The sequence below is a fragment of the Narcine bancroftii genome, chromosome 3 (genome assembly GCF_036971445.1).
Source record: "Narcine bancroftii isolate sNarBan1 chromosome 3, sNarBan1.hap1, whole genome shotgun sequence".
NCBI lineage: Eukaryota > Metazoa > Chordata > Chondrichthyes > Torpediniformes > Narcinidae > Narcine > Narcine bancroftii.
Genome location: NC_091471.1, coordinates 266,851,047 through 266,871,406, shown reverse-complemented (window position 1 = coordinate 266,871,406; position 20,360 = coordinate 266,851,047). Strand labels below are relative to the sequence as shown.

Genomic DNA, 20,360 nt, shown 5'->3' with positions numbered 1-20,360 from the left:
CAGAACCAGTGCATGGTTCTCAGCTGAAAGTACACTGGGTATGAAGAATCCAGAGTGATTGCTTTCCTATTTTCCTTCTCACCAGAAGCAGGAGACACACATGGGCATTTAGCAGACATGGCTGTAATGTCCTGGACTGTGCTCACTACCCTTTGGAGGGCTTTATGCTCAGGGGTATTGGTGTCCCCATACTAGACTGTGATGCAAGTGGTCAGCAAACTTTTCACCATGCATCTATAGAAATTTGCCAGGGTTTCTGATGTCATACCAAACTATTGCAAATTCCCGAGGAGGTAGAGACACTGACATGATTTCTTCGAGATGGCATTATTGTGAGGAACCGTAAGACTGAGGAGCAGAATTGTTCTAATTAGCTCGACAGTGTCATTGTTTTAGTTGCTACTTTGTGTAGCAGTTATCTTAAATAGGACTTTCATTTTAATGTGTTTGCACACATCGCTCAATTTCTCACTTCCAAAATGACCAGGCACAAGTTTTTCTTTGGTTCCTTTATCATTTTTCTTTGTTGTACTGATCTCATTAGCATGGTAGTTAGCGCAATGCTATTAATGTACCAGTGACCCTGGATTCAAATTTAGTGCTGTCTCTAAGGAGTTTGTACCTTCTTCCCGTGTCTGTGTGTATGTTTCTCCAGATTCCTCCCACCCTTCAAAAACATACAGGGTTAATTGGTGTGGCACAAGCTTGTGGCCAGAAGGGTTTTAAAAAATCAACTGATCACTGGAGTCACGCAATGGAGTAGTGGCCGGTCAGGGAATTCCAGCCCTCTCCGGAAAAGTTGAAAAAAAACGCATAAAACTCAAAGGTACAAGAGTAAAAATTAAAACAAAGTAAAAATAAAGGTGAGAAGAAAATGGCAGCGAAGAGAGAAAAGTCGAAAACAACGGGAAGAAGAGAAGATGAAAGAACGTCGGAAGAAGAAGGTGAAGGCCTTACCTGTCCAAGGAGGCCCGCCGCAGAGAGAGAAGCCCGCTCCCTCAGGTCAGTGGAAGTCCCGCGCTCGAGACTACATAAATGGCTCGCAGAGCCGAGTAAAAGTGCGCAACCGCGCATGCGCTATGCGCATGAAAAAAAACACACTGACGGGAGGGGGGAGCAGCTGCGGAGTCGATCTCCACAGCCGAGAGAGACACCTGCAACACAGCAACAGATGCAGAACAGAGAAAATAACGACAACAAGAAAGAAGAGGGTAAAAAGAAAACAAGGAAACAACAGATGGTCAACCCAGAAGAAGAAGAAGAACAGAAAGAAATGGAAGAAGAGAAAGGCAAGACAATGGATATATCTTTTTTTAAAGAATATATGGAATCAGTGAAAGAATGGCAATTACAAGAATTTAATGAGATAAAAAGAAGAATTAAGAATGCAGAAGAAAAAATAAATAAAATAGAAATAGTCATATCAGAGATAGGAAAAAGAGTGGAAAATATGGAAGAACGAGAAATAATCGTAGAAATGGAAGTAGAGGACTTAAAAGAGAAATTAGAAGAATCTAATAAAAAAAGTTAAAGAGGCACATGAGCTGTTAGCTCAGAAGATAGATATAATGGAAAACTATAATAGAAGAAATAATATAAAGATAGTGGGCCTTAAGGAAGATGAAGAAGGCAAGAATATGAGAGAATTTATAAAAGATTGGATCCCCAGGGTCCTAGGAAGACCAGAATTGCAGGAAGAAATAGAAATAGAGAGGGCACATAGAACATTAGCCCCGAAACCACAACCGCAGCAAAAACCAAGATCCATTCTAGTAAAATTTTTAAGATATACAACAAGAGAAAATATATTGGAGAAAGCAATGAAGAAAATAAGAGAAGACAAAAAGCCACTGGAATACAAAGGTCAAAAAATTTTTTTCGATTCAGACATAAGTTTTGAACTCCTGAAGAAAAGGAAGGAGTTCAATACAGCAAAAACGATCTTATGGAAAAAAGGATATAAATTTATGTTAAAGTGCCCAGCGGTACTTAAAATAGTTATTCCAGGGCAACAAAACAGACTATTCTCGGATCCAGAGGAAGCACAAAAATTTGCAGAACAACTACAAAACAAGCAGAGAGATGAAGACAAGTAATGAAAAAATGACCACGAACTATATGTATGTGTGTATATGGGTATATATATATATATATATTCTTCTTTGGCTTGGCTTCGCGGACGAAGATTTATGGAGGGGGTAAAAAGTCCACGTCAGCTGCAGGCTCGTTTGTGGCTGACCAGTCCGATGCGGGACAGGCAGACACGATTGCAGCGGTTGCAAGGGAAAATTGGTTGGTTGGGGTTGGGTGTTGGGTTTTTCCTCCTTTGCCTTTTGTCAGTGAGGTGGGCTCTGCGGTCTTCTTCAAAGGAGGCTGCTGCCCGCCAAACTGTGAGGCGTTATCAGCCCACTGGCGGTGGTCAATGTGGCAGGCACCAAGAGATTTCTTTAGGCAGTCCTTGTACCTTTTCTTTGGTGCACCTCTGTCACGGTGGCCAGTGGAGAGCTCGCCATATAATACGATCTTGGGAAGGCGATGGTCCTCCATTCTGGAGACGTGACCCATCCAGCGCAGCTGGATCTTCAGCAGCGTGGATATATATATAGGTGTGTAGGTATATATGTGTATACATGAGTGTATCCGTATTTAGAGGAAAATATATAGAGTATAGATAAGAATTAATAAGGGAATGAAAGGGAAAAGAGGGGATAAGGAGGGAATTAAAAGAGTGACCTTTGTTATATATGAAAATTGAAATCTTTTCCGGGGGGGGGGGCTGGGTGGGGAGGAGTTACGGTCACTGCAAAATCAGTTGACGCTTGTGAGTGAATTCACAAATCCAAATGAAAAGTGGAGATGTGGTTGCCCGGCAAGGGATAAAGGGCAACTCAGGAGGGGGAGGGGAGAATGGGGTTAAAGAAGTTTTAAGTAGGAAAATAAGGAAAATGTTTGATGTTTTAGAAATGTTGTCTTATAAAGTGTTCAAAACAAGAAAACAGAAATGGATAAGAAGGAAAGGTGATGATGGAGAAACGGAAAGGGAAGATAAACAAAGTATGAAATGGCTACGTTGAACTATATGACTTTAAATATTAATGGAATACATAACCAAATCAAAAGGAAGAAACTGCTAAATTTACTGAAAAAAGAAAAAATTGATATAGCATTTGTGCAAGAAACACATTTAACTGAATTGGAGCACAAGAAATTAAAGAGAGATTGGGTAGGACATGTAACAGCAGCGTCGTATAATTCAAAAGCAAGAGGAGTAGCTATATTAATCAGTAAAAATATACCAATTAAAATAGAAGAAGAAATAATAGATCCAGCAGGGAGATATGTAATGAGAAAATGTAAGATATATTCTGAGTTTTGGAATCTACTCAATATATATTCACCTAACGAAGAAGATCAAAAGTTTATGCAAGATATATTTTTGAAAATAGCAGACATGCAAGGGAACGTATTAATAGGAGGGGATTTCAATCTTAATTTGGATTCAAATATGGACAAAACTGGGGAAAAAATTTACAGAAAGAACAAAGTAACCAAATTTATAATTAAATCGATGCAAGAAATGCAACTTTTAGATATATGGAGGAAACAACACCCAAAGGAAAAGGAATATTCATATTATTTGGGTAGACATAAAACATACTCAAGAATAGGCCTATTTCTGTTATCAGCTCGTATGCAAGATAGAGTAAGAAAAACAGAATATAAAGCTAGAATATTATCGGACCATTCACCCTTGATATTGACAATAGAGTTAGAGGACATCCCTCTAAGAATGTACAGATGGAGATTAAACTCCATGCTACTTAAAAGGCAGGATTTTAGAGAATTCATTGAAAGACAAATTAAAATGTACTTTGAAATAAATACAGAATCAGTGAAAGATAAGTTTATATTATGGGATGCAATGAAAGCATTCATTAGAGGGCAAATAATAAGTTATGTAACCAAGATGAAGAAGGACTACAATCAGGAAACAGAGCAGTTGGAAAGGGAAATAGTAAATATATAAAAAGAATTAGCAATGAAGGAAGATGCAACTAAAAGAAGAGAATTGGCAGATAAAAAAATAAAATATGAAACACTACAAACATATAAGGTGGAGAAGAACATAATGAAGACAAAACAGAAATATTATGAACTAGGGGAAAAAACGCATAAAATTCTAGCATGGCAGCTTAAGACAGAACAAGCTAAGAAAATGGTATTGGCATCAAGGAAAAAAGACAAACAAATCACATATAATCCAACGGAGATTAATGAAAACTTTAGAGAATTCTATGAACAATTATACCAAACTGAAAACGAAGGGAAAGAAGGCAAAATAGATGAATTTTTAACTAAAATTGAACTACCAAAATTACAAATAGAGGAACAAAATAAATTAACAGAACCATTTGAAATAGTAGAAATACAAGAGATAATAAAAAAACTACCAACTAATAAAACACCAGGAGAGGATGGATTCCCAATAGAATTCTATAAAACATTTAAAGATTTATTAATTCCTCCCCTCCTGGAAGTAATCAACCAGATTGACAAAACACAAAGCTTACCAGATTCATGTAAAACAGCAATAGTTACAGTAATACCAAAGCAAGGGAAAGATCCACTCGCACCAGCGTCTTATAGACCAATATCATTACTTAACACAGATTATAAGATAATAGCTAAACTATTAGCAAACAGATTAGCAGATTATATACCTAAAATGGTAAATCTAGGCCAAACTGGATTTATTAAAAAAAGACGGACAACAGACAATATTTGTAAATTTATTAACTTAATTCATGCAGTAGAAGGGAGTAAAGCGCCAACAGTAGCAGTTGCTTTAGACGCAGAGAAGGCCTTTGACAGAGTAGAATGGAATTATTTATTCAAAGTATTGCAAAAATTCAGTTTACCAGAGAAGTATATTAATTGGATTAAAGCATTATATAAGGGGCCATTGGCGAAAGTGACAGTAAATGGATATATATCAAAGCAATTTAATTTAAGCAGATCAACAAGGCAGGGATGTCCACTATCACCCTTATTGTTCGCGTTAGCTATAGAACCACTAACAGAATTGATAAGAACAGAAAATAATATAAAAGGGATAAAAATAAAAGATAAGGAATGTAAAATCAGTCTATTTGTGGACGATGTTATAGTATACTTAACAGAACCAGAACTATCAATAAAAGAATTATATAAGAAATTGAAGGAATATGGAGAAGTGTTGGGTTACAAAGTTAACGTAAATAAAAGTGAAGCAATGCCAATGAATAATGCGGATTTTTCAAAATTTAAGAAGGAATCACCATTCAGATGGCAAATGCAAGCAATAAGATACCTAGGTATACAAACAAATAAAAATCTCGGCCATCTATATAAACTCAATTATTATCCACTAATGAAAAAATTACAGGGCGATTTAGAGCATTGGAAAGATTTACCACTAACACTAATAGGAAGGATAAACTGTATTAAAATGAACATTTTTCCAAGGATACTATACCTATTTCAGGCATTGCCAATACACTTGACAGAGAAATTCTTCAAGGAGTTAAAGAAAATAATAAGGAAATTTTTATGGAAAGGGGGGAAACCGAGGATAGCACTAGATAAATTAACAGAATGGTATAAACAAGGAGGCTTACAATTGCCAAACTTTAAAAATTATTATAGAGCCGCACAATTAAGATACCTATCAGATTTTTATCAAACAAGGGAAAAGCCAGATTGGACTAGATTAGAACTAGATAAAATAGGGGAAAAGATACCTGAATACATATTATATAAATGGGATGAAAAATTGGTACAACGTAGGAGTTCTCCAGTATTACATCATCTGCTCAATATTTGGAAGAAGATTCATGTAGAAAGGAATAAAACAAATTACCAATTACCAAAACTAATAATGACGCAAAATCAGTTACTCCCTTTTACAATAGATAACCTTTCCTTTAGAGAATGGGAGAAAAAAGGGATCAAAAGAATAGAAAATTGTTTTTTAGGAAATAGATTATTATCCTTTGAACAAATGAAGGATAAACTCCTTGTGGAGTTTAAACTAATGTGGATAACTCAAGATACAGTGTTGGCATATTACCAATTGAGATCCTACTTGAAGGACAAATTAGGAAGTAGTCTGAGGTTACCAGAGGGAAGTAACTTTGAATATGTGATTACAGATACAATGACAATCAAAAGATTTATAACAAATATGTATATTAAACTGCAAGAAAAGGAGAATGAGGAAACAAATGGTAAAACTAAACAAAAATGGGAACAAGATTTAAATATAAAGATAAAGAAGAAACATGGGAGAAGTTATGTTCTGGAACGATGAGAAATACAATAAATACGAGGTTACGTATGATACAATATAACTGGATACACAGGCTATACATTACACCTCAAAAGTTAAATAAATGGGACCCAACAGTATCTGACAGATGTTTTCGATGTAAAAATGAAATGGGAACAACAATTCATGCAATCTGGACATGTGAGAAGGTAGAAAAATTTTGGGAAGATCTAAACCAGATATTAAATAAAATTACAGAAAACAATATACCAAAAAACCGAGAAATCTTCCTCCTAAGAAACATAAAAAATAAAGAATTTGGACTTGATTTGGATGGTGCACAAAAAAGATTTGATAAGATAGCTCTAGCCGTAGCAAAAAAATGTATTATGTCAACCTGGAAATTGGAAGATAATTTGAGAATACAACAATGGTATGTAGAAAGGAATAAAGGTATTCCATTAGAAAAAAATAACATATAATTTAAGAAATAATATTGAAATATTTGAACAAATATGGGAGCCATACATGAAACACAATAGAGAAAACCTACAGGGGACATCTACCACCTAAATTAACGAAAGGAGAAGGAAATAAAAAGAATTGACTCAGTGGAACTTCTTGTTTATTTTTATTGAATGACAACATTGTTTAATGTGTCTTAGATTTTGTACTTTAAATGAATGGGGGGGAGGTAGGGAGGGTGGGATGGGAGGAGGGAGGGGGGGAGAAATTGACACTATATATTTGAAAAGGAAAATGTATGTATCTTGGTCAGTGTGGTTTATGGTGTGAAAAATAAAAAAAATTTAAAAAAAAATCAACTGATCAAATGCTTCATTACAATGAAGGGTGCTTGAAACCAAATGAAATCCATGTTCTCCATTTATTTCCTAGCTACATGCATCTCAGTTCAACTGTTCCATGTTAAGTGTTGTGCATAAATGAATCTTGGCTGACCTTCAGATTTTAAAGCTAAGTTACATTACATTCTGTTATTTGTGGGAGGTTTTTTGTCTCATAACCCTTTTTTTTAAAAAAAAAATGTTTGATTACTGACATTGAAAGTAAAATCATGGTGCAATTTTTTCTAAGAAACTTTAACTATGCTTAATTTCAGGAGGTACCTAATGTGGTTGTGGACTCTGATCTTCACTCTCCAACTGTTGAAGATCTCTCAAAAGCTGAACTGTTGAAAACTGAAGGTACAAATAATCATTTGCAATATGTTGTATCACCTTATTAACTTGCAGAATTAAACAATGGTTCTTTTGCCAAGCATTTTTGCAAAATTGTCACTCAAATTGGATTCCACCTTTTGGTGTCTGTGAATGAATATCCTAAATTAACAGGCTAAAATTGTCACTTTCTATCTCACAGTGCTATTAGTAGTAGAATTGTTCCTTAACATCAAATACTGTGAGCTTTTTTTGATTAACAAGTATTTTTGCAGATAGTTCAATGTGCTTTAAGGAGGAAATTTTAAAGTTTTGAGGAAAAGATAGGGCAGCGGGTCGAATTGGACAGTCCACATTGATGGCGCAAAGGCCAAGTGATTCTATAATGAGGCTTCTGCTTTTAATTAAATTAGTCTTGAAAGCACATTGGTGCCACACTACTAGGCCCTTTGTCGGAATCAATTGCACAGATTTATTTTCTTTGTCAGATGCAGTCAACTCTGTCCTGAATTTAAGTGTTTTGTTTACTTTTAATTGTTGTCTTCTAACTATCTTAAACTCAATTTTCAATCTTTAATCTGAATGTGGCCACAGACCCCCATATAAGTCTTGTCCCATTCTCTAACATGCAAAATATTCTAATGTTTTATTTACTGAAGTTGAGAATTGTATTGGGGGGTGTGGGGGGAGGAGACAGCAGAGCTGAACATAGACTGGATGAGAAAATCTTAGAATCTACACATTTTAAGTTGGTCATAAAGGAAACTATGTTTTCTTTGTCTGTATGAGGCTGATTCTTGTGACCTTTTCCTCATTCAGGAAATGAACAGATGAAAATAGAAAATTATCAAAGTGCTGTGGATTACTATACAAAAGCTATTGAATTGAATCCGAACAATGCAGTTTATTTTTGCAACAGGTATGGAAACCAGTTTTTTAACTTTATAATGCAAATGCATCTTAGTCAAACTTTTGGATGCAGCATGTTCACCTATGTTCCTATGTTCACTTTTTCAATCTCCCACTATACTGACTCAGTGGAAACCTAAGGTTCTGAGCATTATTTTGAAGGGACGTCAAGTTCTCATACTGTTTGCTTGCGGATATTTATCACTGAACTAAGAGCATTAAAATGGGTTATATTTTTTAAATGTAGACATACAGCACGGTAACAGGCACTTTTGGCCCACCAGCCCATGCCGCCCAATTACATCCAATTGGCCTACAATCTCTGGTACATATTAAAAGGTGGGAGGAAACTCACGCAGACGTGGGGGAAACGTATAAACTCTGCTTGGCATGGGATTCGAACCCAGTTCTGATTGCTGGCACTGCAACAGCATTGCGCTAACCGCTAAACTAGCCGTGCTGCCCATTTTTTTTATTTAAAGGAATATAATCTTAATTGTTTTGAGAGCTTGCAGTCTGAAAAGTAGCTACTGGGGATTTTCAACATTTAAAAGTCAATACCCTTCAGAGAACACCTTATTAGCTGCAGTGTACTTTGGATATCCAGACACTGTGAAAGGCATGTTAAATTTAAAGTTTCCTTTTTTGCATAGCATAATATTCCAGCATCTGTAATCATGGTAGTACAAAATAGAGAAGAGCTGAGAAACTAATTTTGAAAGAAATCAAAACATTAGGCCCTTTCAAACTCCCGTGTGAAATGGGGTTAACTGGGTAATTTGCCCCCCAGTTACACAGTAGTTTGAAAGGGTCCAACTGTGTTAATTCCATCGGAACCTGGCTGAGTATTAAAAATATGTGCTGACCAACTTACCAAGGAATTCTTGGATATCTTCAATATCCAATGGGCTTGGTACCCACCTGTTTCAAACAGGCGTTATTCATATTGGTGCCCAAGAAGAGTGTAGTAACCTCCTTAATGATTATCAACCAGTTGCACTTGCATCAAGTGTTTTGAAAGGCTGGTGATGAAGCAGATCAGCTCCTCTCTGAGTGGTGACATGGATCCATTCCAGTTCACCTATCGCAGTAACAGGTCTATGGCAGATGCCATCTCACTGGCTCTACACAAAGGTGCATACATCAGGATGCTCTTTATTAACTACAGTTCGGCATTTAACACCCTTATCATCCCCTTAAAACTGATCAGCAAACTCCAAGACCTGGGAGTTAACACCCCTCTGTGTCATTGGATTTCCTCACCTCCAGACCACAATTAGTAAAGATTGGTAAGAATATCTCCTACACAATCTCCTTCAGTACAGGAGCACCACAGGGCTATGTTGTTAGCCTCCTGCTCTACTCACTTTAGATCTACGACTGTGTGGTTCGGTACAACAATAACACCATCTACAAATTTGCAGATGATACCATGGTACTGGATTGTATAAAGGGAGGGGATGAGTCAGCTTACAGGATGAAGATTGAATACTTTACTGAATGGTGCACCAACAACAACCTTGCACACAATATCACCAAAACTAAGGAACTGACTGTTGACTTCAGGAAAGGTAAATCAGAGATATACACTCCAGTAATTATTGGGGGATCGAGAAGGAAGTACGTCAGCACTTTGACTTCCTCAGGAGTTTGTGGCAGTTTGGTATGACATCAGAAACCTTGGCAAGTTTCTAGAGATGTGGTTGAAAGTGTGCTAACCAACTGCATCATGGTCTGATATGAGAACACCAATGCCCCTGGGGGTAAAGCCCTCCAAAAGGTAGTGGACACAGCCCAGGACATCACAGGCAAAACTCCCCACTATTGAGTACATCTACAAGGAATGGTGCCATTCCTTAATGATTATCAACCAGTTGCACTTGCAACTGAGAGCAGCAGCAATCATCCAAGACCCACACCACACAGCACATGCTCTGTTCTCACTGCTGCCGGGAAAGAGGTATCAGTGACACAAGACTTGTACCACCAGGTTCAGGAACAGCTGCTCCCCCTCCACCATCAGACTCCTCAACATCAAACTCAATCAGGGTCTCATTTAAGGAGTCTTACTTGTGCACTTTATTGATTTTCTTTTTTTGTTCTCTCTGTATTGTACAGTCAGTTTGTTTACATTTGTTATCTGTTTACATTTCTTTGTTTGCATGTGTATGTTGTGTACAGTTTATTTTTTGCACTACCAATTAGTCATAATTCATGCACACCTGCAGGAAAAAGGAATCTCATGGTTGTATGTGGTGTCATATATGTACTCTGACAATAAATCTAAATTTGAATCTGAATCAAATCTTGCATTTGAGTTGATATGTACAAAGACTGCATCATTGAAACTGATGATATTCCAGCATGGTGGTACAAAAGAGATTACAGAGAAGAGCTGAGAAACTAATTCTGCTGTTACTGAACTGAATTTTGAAAGAAAGTAAGACATTGATATTGAAAAGATGACCATGGTTTCTCCTGGAGTAAGAGATGTACAAACTCAAGCCTTATGACTTCAGTTTTTCATCCTTATTTTGCATGGAACAGGTACCTCTAATCTGCTTTGTTGCAACAGGACCCAGATCATTGTTCCAAGTTGATTTCTGGAAGATTTTCACCTGATGTGAGTTTCTGTTCCTTTGCAGGGCCGCAGCTTACAGTAAACTGGGAAACTACTCTGGAGCAGTTCAAGACTGTGAAAAGGCAATAGCATTTGACCCATGCTACAGCAAAGCCTACGGCAGAATGGGGTAACTTTTAAAAAAATTTTGATTCCTTCCTCTGCTTCCTGAAGATGACAGTTGTGTTTTTTAATGCCTGGCACGGTTTTGATGATCATTCTAAATATTGAATGCTAATAGACTATTCAAGTATGATAACGTATTGTTGCTCATCCTTGCAAGATACCTCCAGCATATTTACTGACAAGAAAACTAGCAAGAATCCTACATGATGTTCTCCTGACTAGTGCAACGTGCTGTGGACAAATTGTGACTCATCTGTCATGCTAATATTAGAAAAAACTGTCACTTTACAGCGATCATACCCGGTTATGAATTTGTTATATACTGCTTGAACCATGTGACAACATATTGAAGGTTGTGTGTTGGAAGTGACACACTTTTGAAGTTCATTAATGCACAAATTTAATCAGTGTTGAAACTAGACAATTTTACATTGATTCTTTCTCTTGTTATTTTAGTCACAAGACTTGTTAAGGATTTTGCATTGTCATTAATCAATTTGAGTCTTCTTCTGTATTTGTGCTCAGAAGTTTTCCATGGGAATAATAACTAGTCAATCTTCTGGTGACAGCAACAAATGTCAGTGACCATTTTTCTGGACATAGATGGTCAGATTTATTTTCTGTTGAATGTTGTTTACACATTTGTGGCTTTGCCTTTTTTTGGGGGGGTGAAGGGGTCCTCTCTAGTGAAACACTTCTTCTTTGGCTTGGCTTCCCGGACGAAGATTTATGGAGGGGGTAATGTCCACGTCAGCTGCAGGCTCGTCGGTGGCTGACAAGTCCGATGCGGGACAGGCAGACATGGTTGCAGGGGAAAATTGTTGGGTTGGGGTTGGGTGTTGGGTTTTTCCTCCTTTGTCTTTTGACAGTGAGGTGGGCTCTGCAGTCTTCTTCAAAGGAGGTTGCTGCCCGCCGAACTGTGAGGCGCCAAGATGCACGGTTGGAGGTGAGATCAGCCCATTGGCGGTGGTCAATGTGGCAGGCACCAAGAGCTTTCTTTAGGCAGCCCTTGTACCTCTTCTTTGGTAGTGAAACACTAGAGTGCTATCTAAACTCCAAAATTACTTCCCACACAGAGGTATCTGTAAGGATTTTAAAATTTAACTAGAAAAAAAAAGTCTCAGGTAAAGGAAGGTTGGGCTCTGAGGTAATTGCTGCATGTTACCACCAAACCTTTTAAATGATCCACCATCTCCCACCAATTTTAGCAATTGGAATGACAATGGCCTTGCTGTTTCAATGCTACAGCATATTGTAAACCAGTAATTGTTTCTAATGATTGGATACCTTGCTCATGTCTGATTGGAGGCTTCTCTCTGCAGATCTGCACTGAGGCGCTGCTCAAACAGACTTGATACTTGCATTCTGTTTGCAGTAAGTCGTATGGTAGCCAAGGGTCAGAGGTCAGAATAATTCAGAGAGATGATCTTGAATCATACCATGGATTTTCTTTATATAGTTAACTCATGTCAGTAGTTTGTTATAAAAATCCATTTTATTTTTTACTGGCATTGCCAATCCTTTAATATTCATGTTTTATGAATTTTTTTTTTTAAAACTGATCTGGTTATGAATGAGCTATTAACTTCTTCCAACTGTATGATGGGAAAGTTAAAGTCATCATCCTTAATCCTTCTAACTTCCTCAAATGGGTTAAAACAGGTAATGTATATCTCAAATGTTTGACTGAGACCCATTTCTCAGACAGTTGACCTTCACCACCATCGCGTAGCTTTCTTTCAGCCTGTGCATAACGGAAGTTATTTATGCCTTTGACAGCTCAAGACAAGATTTTTTTCTGGTGAAACAGAAATTCTCACAATTTTCAGCAAATCACAGCTTGTTTGAGGGGACAGAGACTTAACGTTGAAGGTTATTGAACCAAAGCAGCAAACAGTTTAAATGAAAGTTTTTATTTGTATTTATTGGTCTCAAGCACCTGTAGCATTTTGCTTTTTCATTACTCTTGTGTTCTTTTGGCCAGTCCCCTTCTTTCACTTTCGCTACATGTCAGCTCATCAAAATCCCTTGCTGTATGTATCCTTTCTTGTCTGTTCTCATATACCCTGCACCTCCAATTGAAAATTTGTATTTGTTTACATTTTTTTGCTGCCATCCTTTTACTCGAACTTTCGAAGCCATTCTTCTCCCTTGTCTCTAATTCTCCATTACCACATTAGATTTTATTTTTATATGTTTGGACTCTACATCATGAAATTAAACCCCATCCCATTAATCATTTTCATAACCCCCATCTTTTCAAATAAGGTTTGAGTTGATTGGGTAAATAGAACATTAAGGGGGATGATTTTATGTTAAAGATGCTTCTCCTCCTTTATTCACTCATTTGAACAAAGAAATGTGTCCTTTTTTTCTCCCGGATGACTCCAATGGTGAACTAGGTCAAAATCTAATTTCTGCTTCATGAACCTATTTAAAGATATAACCTCAGAATCAAGAAGGACGTGGCATTATAGAGATTTTAAGTAGCTTCTTTATTGTGAGCCCTGCACATTCATACTAAGCAAGGCATTAACAAGTGGACGGTATTTATTAGCAGGAAAATCCTGGTTTTAATCCCAATAACTGCTGGCAGTTGCTCTCCGGCTTCCTCTTAAGGTACCTATTTCAGTAAAGATTTGCATAGATGTTGTGAAGCACGGAAAAAGATCTCTTTAGAGAAAAGAAAAAAATGACAAATACTGAAAGCATTTGTAAAGTCAGGCATTGTCAGTATGGAGAAAAATAGGATTAATGTTTTGTTCCTTCATCGAAGCTGGTAAGGTGGAAAAAAGGGCTTAATGTTTTAGCAAGGAGTGTACTCCATAGATATTGGTAGGTTTAAAATCAAAATAGTCTTAATAGTAATGGTTACAGATGGAGATGGAAAATAAAATTAAATTGAAAGGGGAAAGTGCAACTCTGTGTTAACAATAAGCAATGTCAACAGGAATTGTCAGATCTAAAGTGAACTCCAGAGGCTTGTGAAATACCCATTTGAAAGATGAGGTGCTTTTCCTCAGGCTTGCATTGGACATCATTGGAGCATGTAAGAAGCTGAGGTCTGAGTGGAGAGTGGGAATGAGATGGTGTTTAAAATGGCAAGAGGCTGGAAGATCATGGTGGCCATTGCAGATTGACTAAAGATGTTCTGTGAAGCAAAAACACTCCAAAATCTCGGAAGAACTCAGCTGGTCTTTTCAGTGTCCATTGGAGACTGATATATTGCCGATGTTTTGGGCCTGAATCCTTGTTCAAGGAATAACTCAGAACAGGAAATCTCAAAGTCTCAGAATTCATACAATGCTGGCTGGGTGAGGAATCTAGATCAACAAAAGGTGTTATTTGGATTTGATAAGAGACCAGGTAAGAATTTATCATGTTTGTCCGAAAGGAGACAAATGGAGAGACAGAGATAGGGAAAAGCATTGGTGGGGGCGGTGGGAGGGTAGGGAGAGAAGTGGGGGGACTTTTACGAAACCCAGAGAAGTTGATATTAATGCTATCCGGTTGGAGAGTTCCCAGTTGGAAGATGTGTTGTTCCTCCAATTTTCATGTGGTCTCAGTCTGGCAGTGCATGATGCCGTGGACAGACATGTCAGCAATGGAGAGGGATGAGGTATTAAAATAGGAGATCCACCACCATTGCGGAGGACAGAGTTGAGGTGCTCAACAAAACGATCTCCCAGTCTGTGTCCAGTCTCTCCGATGTAGAGGGGGGCCACAGCGGAAGCACCGGATTCAGTAGCTGGCCCCTGCAGATTCACAAGTGAAATGTTGCTTCATTTAAAAAGACTGTTTGGGGCCCCGAATGGTGGTGAGGGAGGAGGTGTGGTTGCAAGTGGAGCATCTCCTGAAGTCACAGGTAGGTACCAAGGAGATGTTTAATTTGAATTAGGTTTGTTCAATGTGGAAAAGGCTGTATGCAATACAGTCAACTGGAAAATTCTTAAATTTAGACTATTTCTACTTCAATTCTTATTCTCACCAGAGCTGCAGCAGTATCCCAAAGCTGAATCACAAATAATTTCAGATGGGAGCCTGTGAAGGGTGGAGGTATATTAGAAACCTGCAGCATATTTAAATATACTGCTTGCCACTGAAGTCTCTCAGCTACAAAAAGTACTTGAAATACAGGTGTCATCTTGGCTCTTACTGTATTACACTCTGCTCTTAAGTCAGAAATTTTGTTCAAAACCTAGCATTTAATTTTAAGGCTTAATCTAGATTAGTGTTTCATTTGCAGAACCCACCATAATATGTTCCTTAAACCTAGATCCAAGAGGCTGTTAGGGTGAAGCAAAATAGATTTGGTGCATCTTGGATACTCAGTATTTTTTTGCAGCTGAGAGACTTCAGTGGCAAGCAGTATATTTAAATATGCTGCAGGTTTCTAATATACTTCCACCCTTCACAGGCTCCCATCTGAAATTATTTGTGATTCAGCTTTGGGATACTGCAGCTCTGGTGAGAATAAGAATTGAAGTAGAAATAGACAATTTTATTGTCATGAACAAGTCACAAAATTCAATGTTTTGTGACAGCATCATCGTGCCATATAACCACTTTTACAAAAATAATTTTTTGTAAAAATAATTTACAAAAATAGTGGTGCCTGGCCACCTAGTCATGGGTGTATAATGAGTAGAGCAGTGGGCTAAGCATGCATCCTTGAGGTGCGCCTGTGTTGATAATCAGTAAGGAGGTGACATTGTTTCCAATTTGTACTGACTGCAGAAGTCAAGGATCCAGTTGCAGAGGAGAGCGCAGAGGCCCAGAGTTTGTAGCTTCTTCACCAGCCCCAAGGGAAAAATTGAAGGCCGAGCTGTAGTTACTAAAGAGCAGCCGTATGTATGAGTTGCTGTTTTTTGAGGTGATCCAGAGCTGAGTGGAGAGCCAGTGATATTGTGTCTGCTGTGGAGCAATTGTGACGATAGGCAAATTGCAGTGGATCCTGACCTTTATTAGATGCATATTAATTCTGACCATGAACAGCCTCTAAAAGCATTTCATCACAGTAGATGTTAGTGCTACTAGTCTAGATGATGGTCGTTGAGGCAGCTCATACTGTTCTTCTTGGGCGTCAGGATGATTGATGCCCTTTTGAAGCGGGTGGGAGCTTCTGACTGCAGCAATGAGAGGTTGAAAATGTCCATGAATACTCTGTCTAGTTGGTTGGTGCAGATTTTCATACCCTGCCACGTAAACAGTCAATGCCTGACACCTTGCGAGGGTTCACCCTCTCGAATGATGTTCTGACGTCATCCTCAGGGTAACAAACAAAACATCAGGTTATTAATCTCACTTAAAACTTATATTGATATGCTAATCGATGATTTGCATGTTGCAAGTGAAATGCTCAAGTTGGAAGCGCCATGCAAATTTAAGTGTTCTTTAACTTTGTGATATTAGATTTCCCAAAATGTAATTTTTACATTTTATTTTTCTATAAAGATCTTCAGAGATTGCATCTAATTTAAAGGATGCCAAATGTGTTTCTGAATTGAAACAATTGATTGATTTGGTTCATTTCAGGTTGGCCCTGGCTAGTCTAAATAAATACAGTGAGGCAGTTGATTACTATAAAAAGGCCCTGGAGCTGGATCCTGACAATGAATCGTACAAAGCAAACCTTGGTGTAGCAGAACAGAAGATTAAGGATGCGCCGAGTCCAGTGAGTGCTGAATTAAGTGTTTGCATGATTTACAGTTTCATTCTAGAAGCATGCAAGATTTTGTAAATTTCACATAAAAGCAATATTTTCTAAAATAGTTTTCAAATCTTATTTCTCACAATGTTGTACAAAAAAATATTCAGCAATTCTTTAAAATGAGAGGAAAAATTGAAGTGTGATTTCAGGTATTCCTCTACCAGGTTGCTGAGGTGGAGATGGTAGAGAGTTTTAACTCCTTGGGTGTAAATATCACCAACAAGCTGACCTCGTTGACAATACAGCTGAGAACCCGCACCAAGACTTTTATTCCCGTAGAAGTTTAAAGAAACACAGCACACCCCCCCAATGTTCTTTTACCAATTTTTAGAGCTGCAGGATAGAGAGCGTCACAGTTTGGTATAGGAACTGTGCTGCCAAGAAAGCAAGAAATTGCAAAATTGGAATGCAGCACAGGTCATAACTTGAACCACTCTCCCCTCCATCAACTCTGTCTACACTTCATGCTGTCTTGGGAAAGCACCTAACGTATCCCATCCCACCCCAGTCACATTCTTCACACTTCCATTGAGTAAAAGATGCACGAGCCATGGAACACCAGATTCAAGGGCTGTTTCTTCCCTGCCTTTCTCAGACAATTGAATAGATCTTTCATTAGTAAAATAATGTTTTTTTTTCCTCTCTGTAAACTACATGGTCCTTTTGTATTATTTTCCATTGCCTGTTGTACTTAAATATGACTTGCCTGGACACAATACAAAGCCTTTCACTAGATCTCAGTACATGTAAAACAATAAGCAATACTCTAAAACTATTTCTATTTAAGAATATTATCCACTTTTTAAAGAACAACTTTTCTCCAAAGAGATCACTCAGAGTTTGCATCCATACTGCTAGCGAATAATTTTTATCATGAGTTAAGAAGTCCAAAAGCATTTGGTTGTCATTGTAATTTTATTTGGCCATGGAATTTTTCCACCTAACAGACAAGAGGCCGCAAATACGTGATGACCAATTGTAACTCAATTAATAACTTTCTTTTAAAATTTTAAAATTGATTTTAATAAAGAACTTGTACAAAAATAGGTGCAGTTCAATAAGATGCTATAAATAGTTACACAAACTTAATAAGGCATTCAGTATGACAAAAGGATACATGATTTGTAAATCATATCCAGAATTCGTAACTTTCAAGAGAAATCTCGTACTCTAACGGAACAAATTATTCTTATCTGGAATCATTAAGGCACTTAGATTTGTGATTTTATGTAAAAACTTGGACAGTGAAAAACAAATGAATATGGATTGATAGAAAATACTTCAGAAGCTCAGCAGGTCAAGCAGCATCTAGGAGATAGATTTAACATGCAAGATTAAGATGAATGAATGTTCACCCAAAAGATCATAGACATGAAATGTTGATCAGTTCCCCCCAGCATTTTCTGTTTTTCATTTCCGACTTCCAGCACATACAGTTTTTTTGTTTATAGATGCAATGAGAGGAGGTTGGGAGGAGGCTTTATAAGTTTAAACATTAGCACTGGTGAAATGGACCAAATGATCCATCCTTTTTTTAAAACACCTAACTGTATATAACTAAGCTGCATTCAGCAAGTATTGTGTAGCATAGTCTTTGCATTATTATTTCACTGTCATGGCTGTCATTTGGATTAACTAACTCTGTGGAGACAAAATTATTTAAACAAAATTATTTTTGCCATATATTTGGCAGAGCTTTTAAACACGGAAACAAATTTCAGCCTCAGTCTTTTTATGCTTCCTCCACCTCCAAATCCATAAATCTATAATTGGGCACAGAATGGGCCATATAGTCCATCAAACCTGCTCTGCCCTTCACTAAGTTTCCACTCTAACCCCAAATTCTTGCATTCCTTAATGCACAAAGATCTTTATTTCCATTGTCAAATAGATTCAGTAGTTGATTATCATCTGGAGGGGAAAATTCCAAAAAGACATAACCCTCTGATGGAAGAAATTCTGTGGTCACCTTTTCAATCTATTGTCTCTTCTTCATCTCCAGTTCCAGTGGAAATCCCTAAATATTCAATAATGATATTTGTTTTTCAAATTTTTGTCACATTATAGCTTATTTTAGGACTTGATGCTGCTAAACACAAAAACAATAGTCCTCCTTTAGGAAATGTCTAAAATACTTCTATTACTTCCATAAGATTGCACCAGGTTTATTTTACATTGACACAAATTGCATCTTTTTTTTCTATAATCCCAGTGAGAGATGTGAATGCAGTACCTTTATTTGACTGCATCATTTCTTTTAGATAAAAGGCAAAATTTGCAAACTTTGTTTTTATATTCTGGAGTTGGGAAACCTGAAAATATTTAAAGGGATGAGATATAATTCAACTACATTGGAGATCCTTGAATTGGATTTTGCCGTTCTTTCTGTCCAGGATAGGGTGGTGTTACGATGAGCAGAGAATAAATCAATCTCGTACATAAAGCTCAGTGAATGACCAACTATTGAAATGGGAATCACTCACCACATGATGGAGCGGAATTGGTTTCTTAGAGGTGCATGTGCTCTTCTTGATGACAGCCCTGCAGCAAAAAAAAACCTTTTGCTCATAGGATTTGTTCTTTATCCCCTAGACAGGAGGCAGCGGAGGATTTGATCTGGCAGGTTTACTGAATAATCCAGGCTTCATGAATATGGTAACATTATATAGTCCATTTTATTTTTTGTTGTTTTTTTGTAATTAGTTCTATGTCAATGTTTAAAGCAGTCTTCTCATTGCTGTTCTGTGACAGCGATGCCGTTATTTTTCACTTAATTGAGATGGACACTTTCTGCAGTCCCTTGCTTTGTAGCTGAATCACTGAGGGTTCTCTCCAATGACTATTTGAAAATCTCCTTCCATATTTAAGACTATTGTGCTTCTCAATGCCTTTCACCCCTTTAGCAATATTTTTATGCATATTGTAATAAATAATATTTAGTAATTATTTAACAGATATTTAAAAGAAATTTCAAGAAGTACAGAATTGTGTGTAACAAAACACATTCTAAGAGACAATTTTTCACTGATTTCCTCTTTTAGGCATCTAATCTAATGCAGAATTCACAAGTACAGCAACTGTAAGTAGCAATATTTCATTAATGGTTTTCTTTCGTTTTAATTCCAAAGTTTCTACATTAAGTTAATGATTTGTTTCTTTTTCTGCTGAGTAGCGTGTCTGGAATGATGTCTGGATCCTATGGTCCAGTTGGAGGAACTGCAGGAGGACCTGGGACAGGAGCCAATGACATTGCAGGCCTCATCCAAGCGTAAGCACTCTCTATATAATGTCCCTCATCAGTGGAATAATTTTTGTTCTCTTCTGTATCTTACTCAATATTTTGATGTTTTTCCTAAGTGTTCTTTGGTAAATTCTGGAGCTGAAAGTAAACAAAAATAAATTCTGTGTCATTTGAGTAACTTATCAAAAACAGTAATGCATATCACCTTCTCTCAGACACTTCAATGCCAAACTGAGCAAATTCTGGGCCAAAATACAATTTGCCTGCTC

General features: G+C 37.3%; 1 protein-coding gene across 3 annotated transcripts in view; it reads left to right on the top strand.

Annotated features, from left to right (window-relative positions):
• The window catches only part of LOC138758719 (small glutamine-rich tetratricopeptide repeat-containing protein alpha-like), a 49,453-nt gene that overhangs the window by 14,090 nt on the left and 15,003 nt on the right, over window positions 1–20,360 (top strand). For all 3 annotated transcript variants that reach the window (XM_069928057.1, XM_069928055.1, XM_069928056.1), the window contains exons 4-10: window positions 7,428–7,512; window positions 8,305–8,404; window positions 11,040–11,144; window positions 16,676–16,814; window positions 19,443–19,505; window positions 19,892–19,929; window positions 20,023–20,118. In XM_069928057.1, coding sequence (XP_069784158.1) covers window positions 7,428–7,512; window positions 8,305–8,404; window positions 11,040–11,144; window positions 16,676–16,814; window positions 19,443–19,505; window positions 19,892–19,929; window positions 20,023–20,118 — 626 coding nt within the window. The remainder of the gene's footprint in view (window positions 1–7,427; window positions 7,513–8,304; window positions 8,405–11,039; window positions 11,145–16,675; window positions 16,815–19,442; window positions 19,506–19,891; window positions 19,930–20,022; window positions 20,119–20,360) is intronic.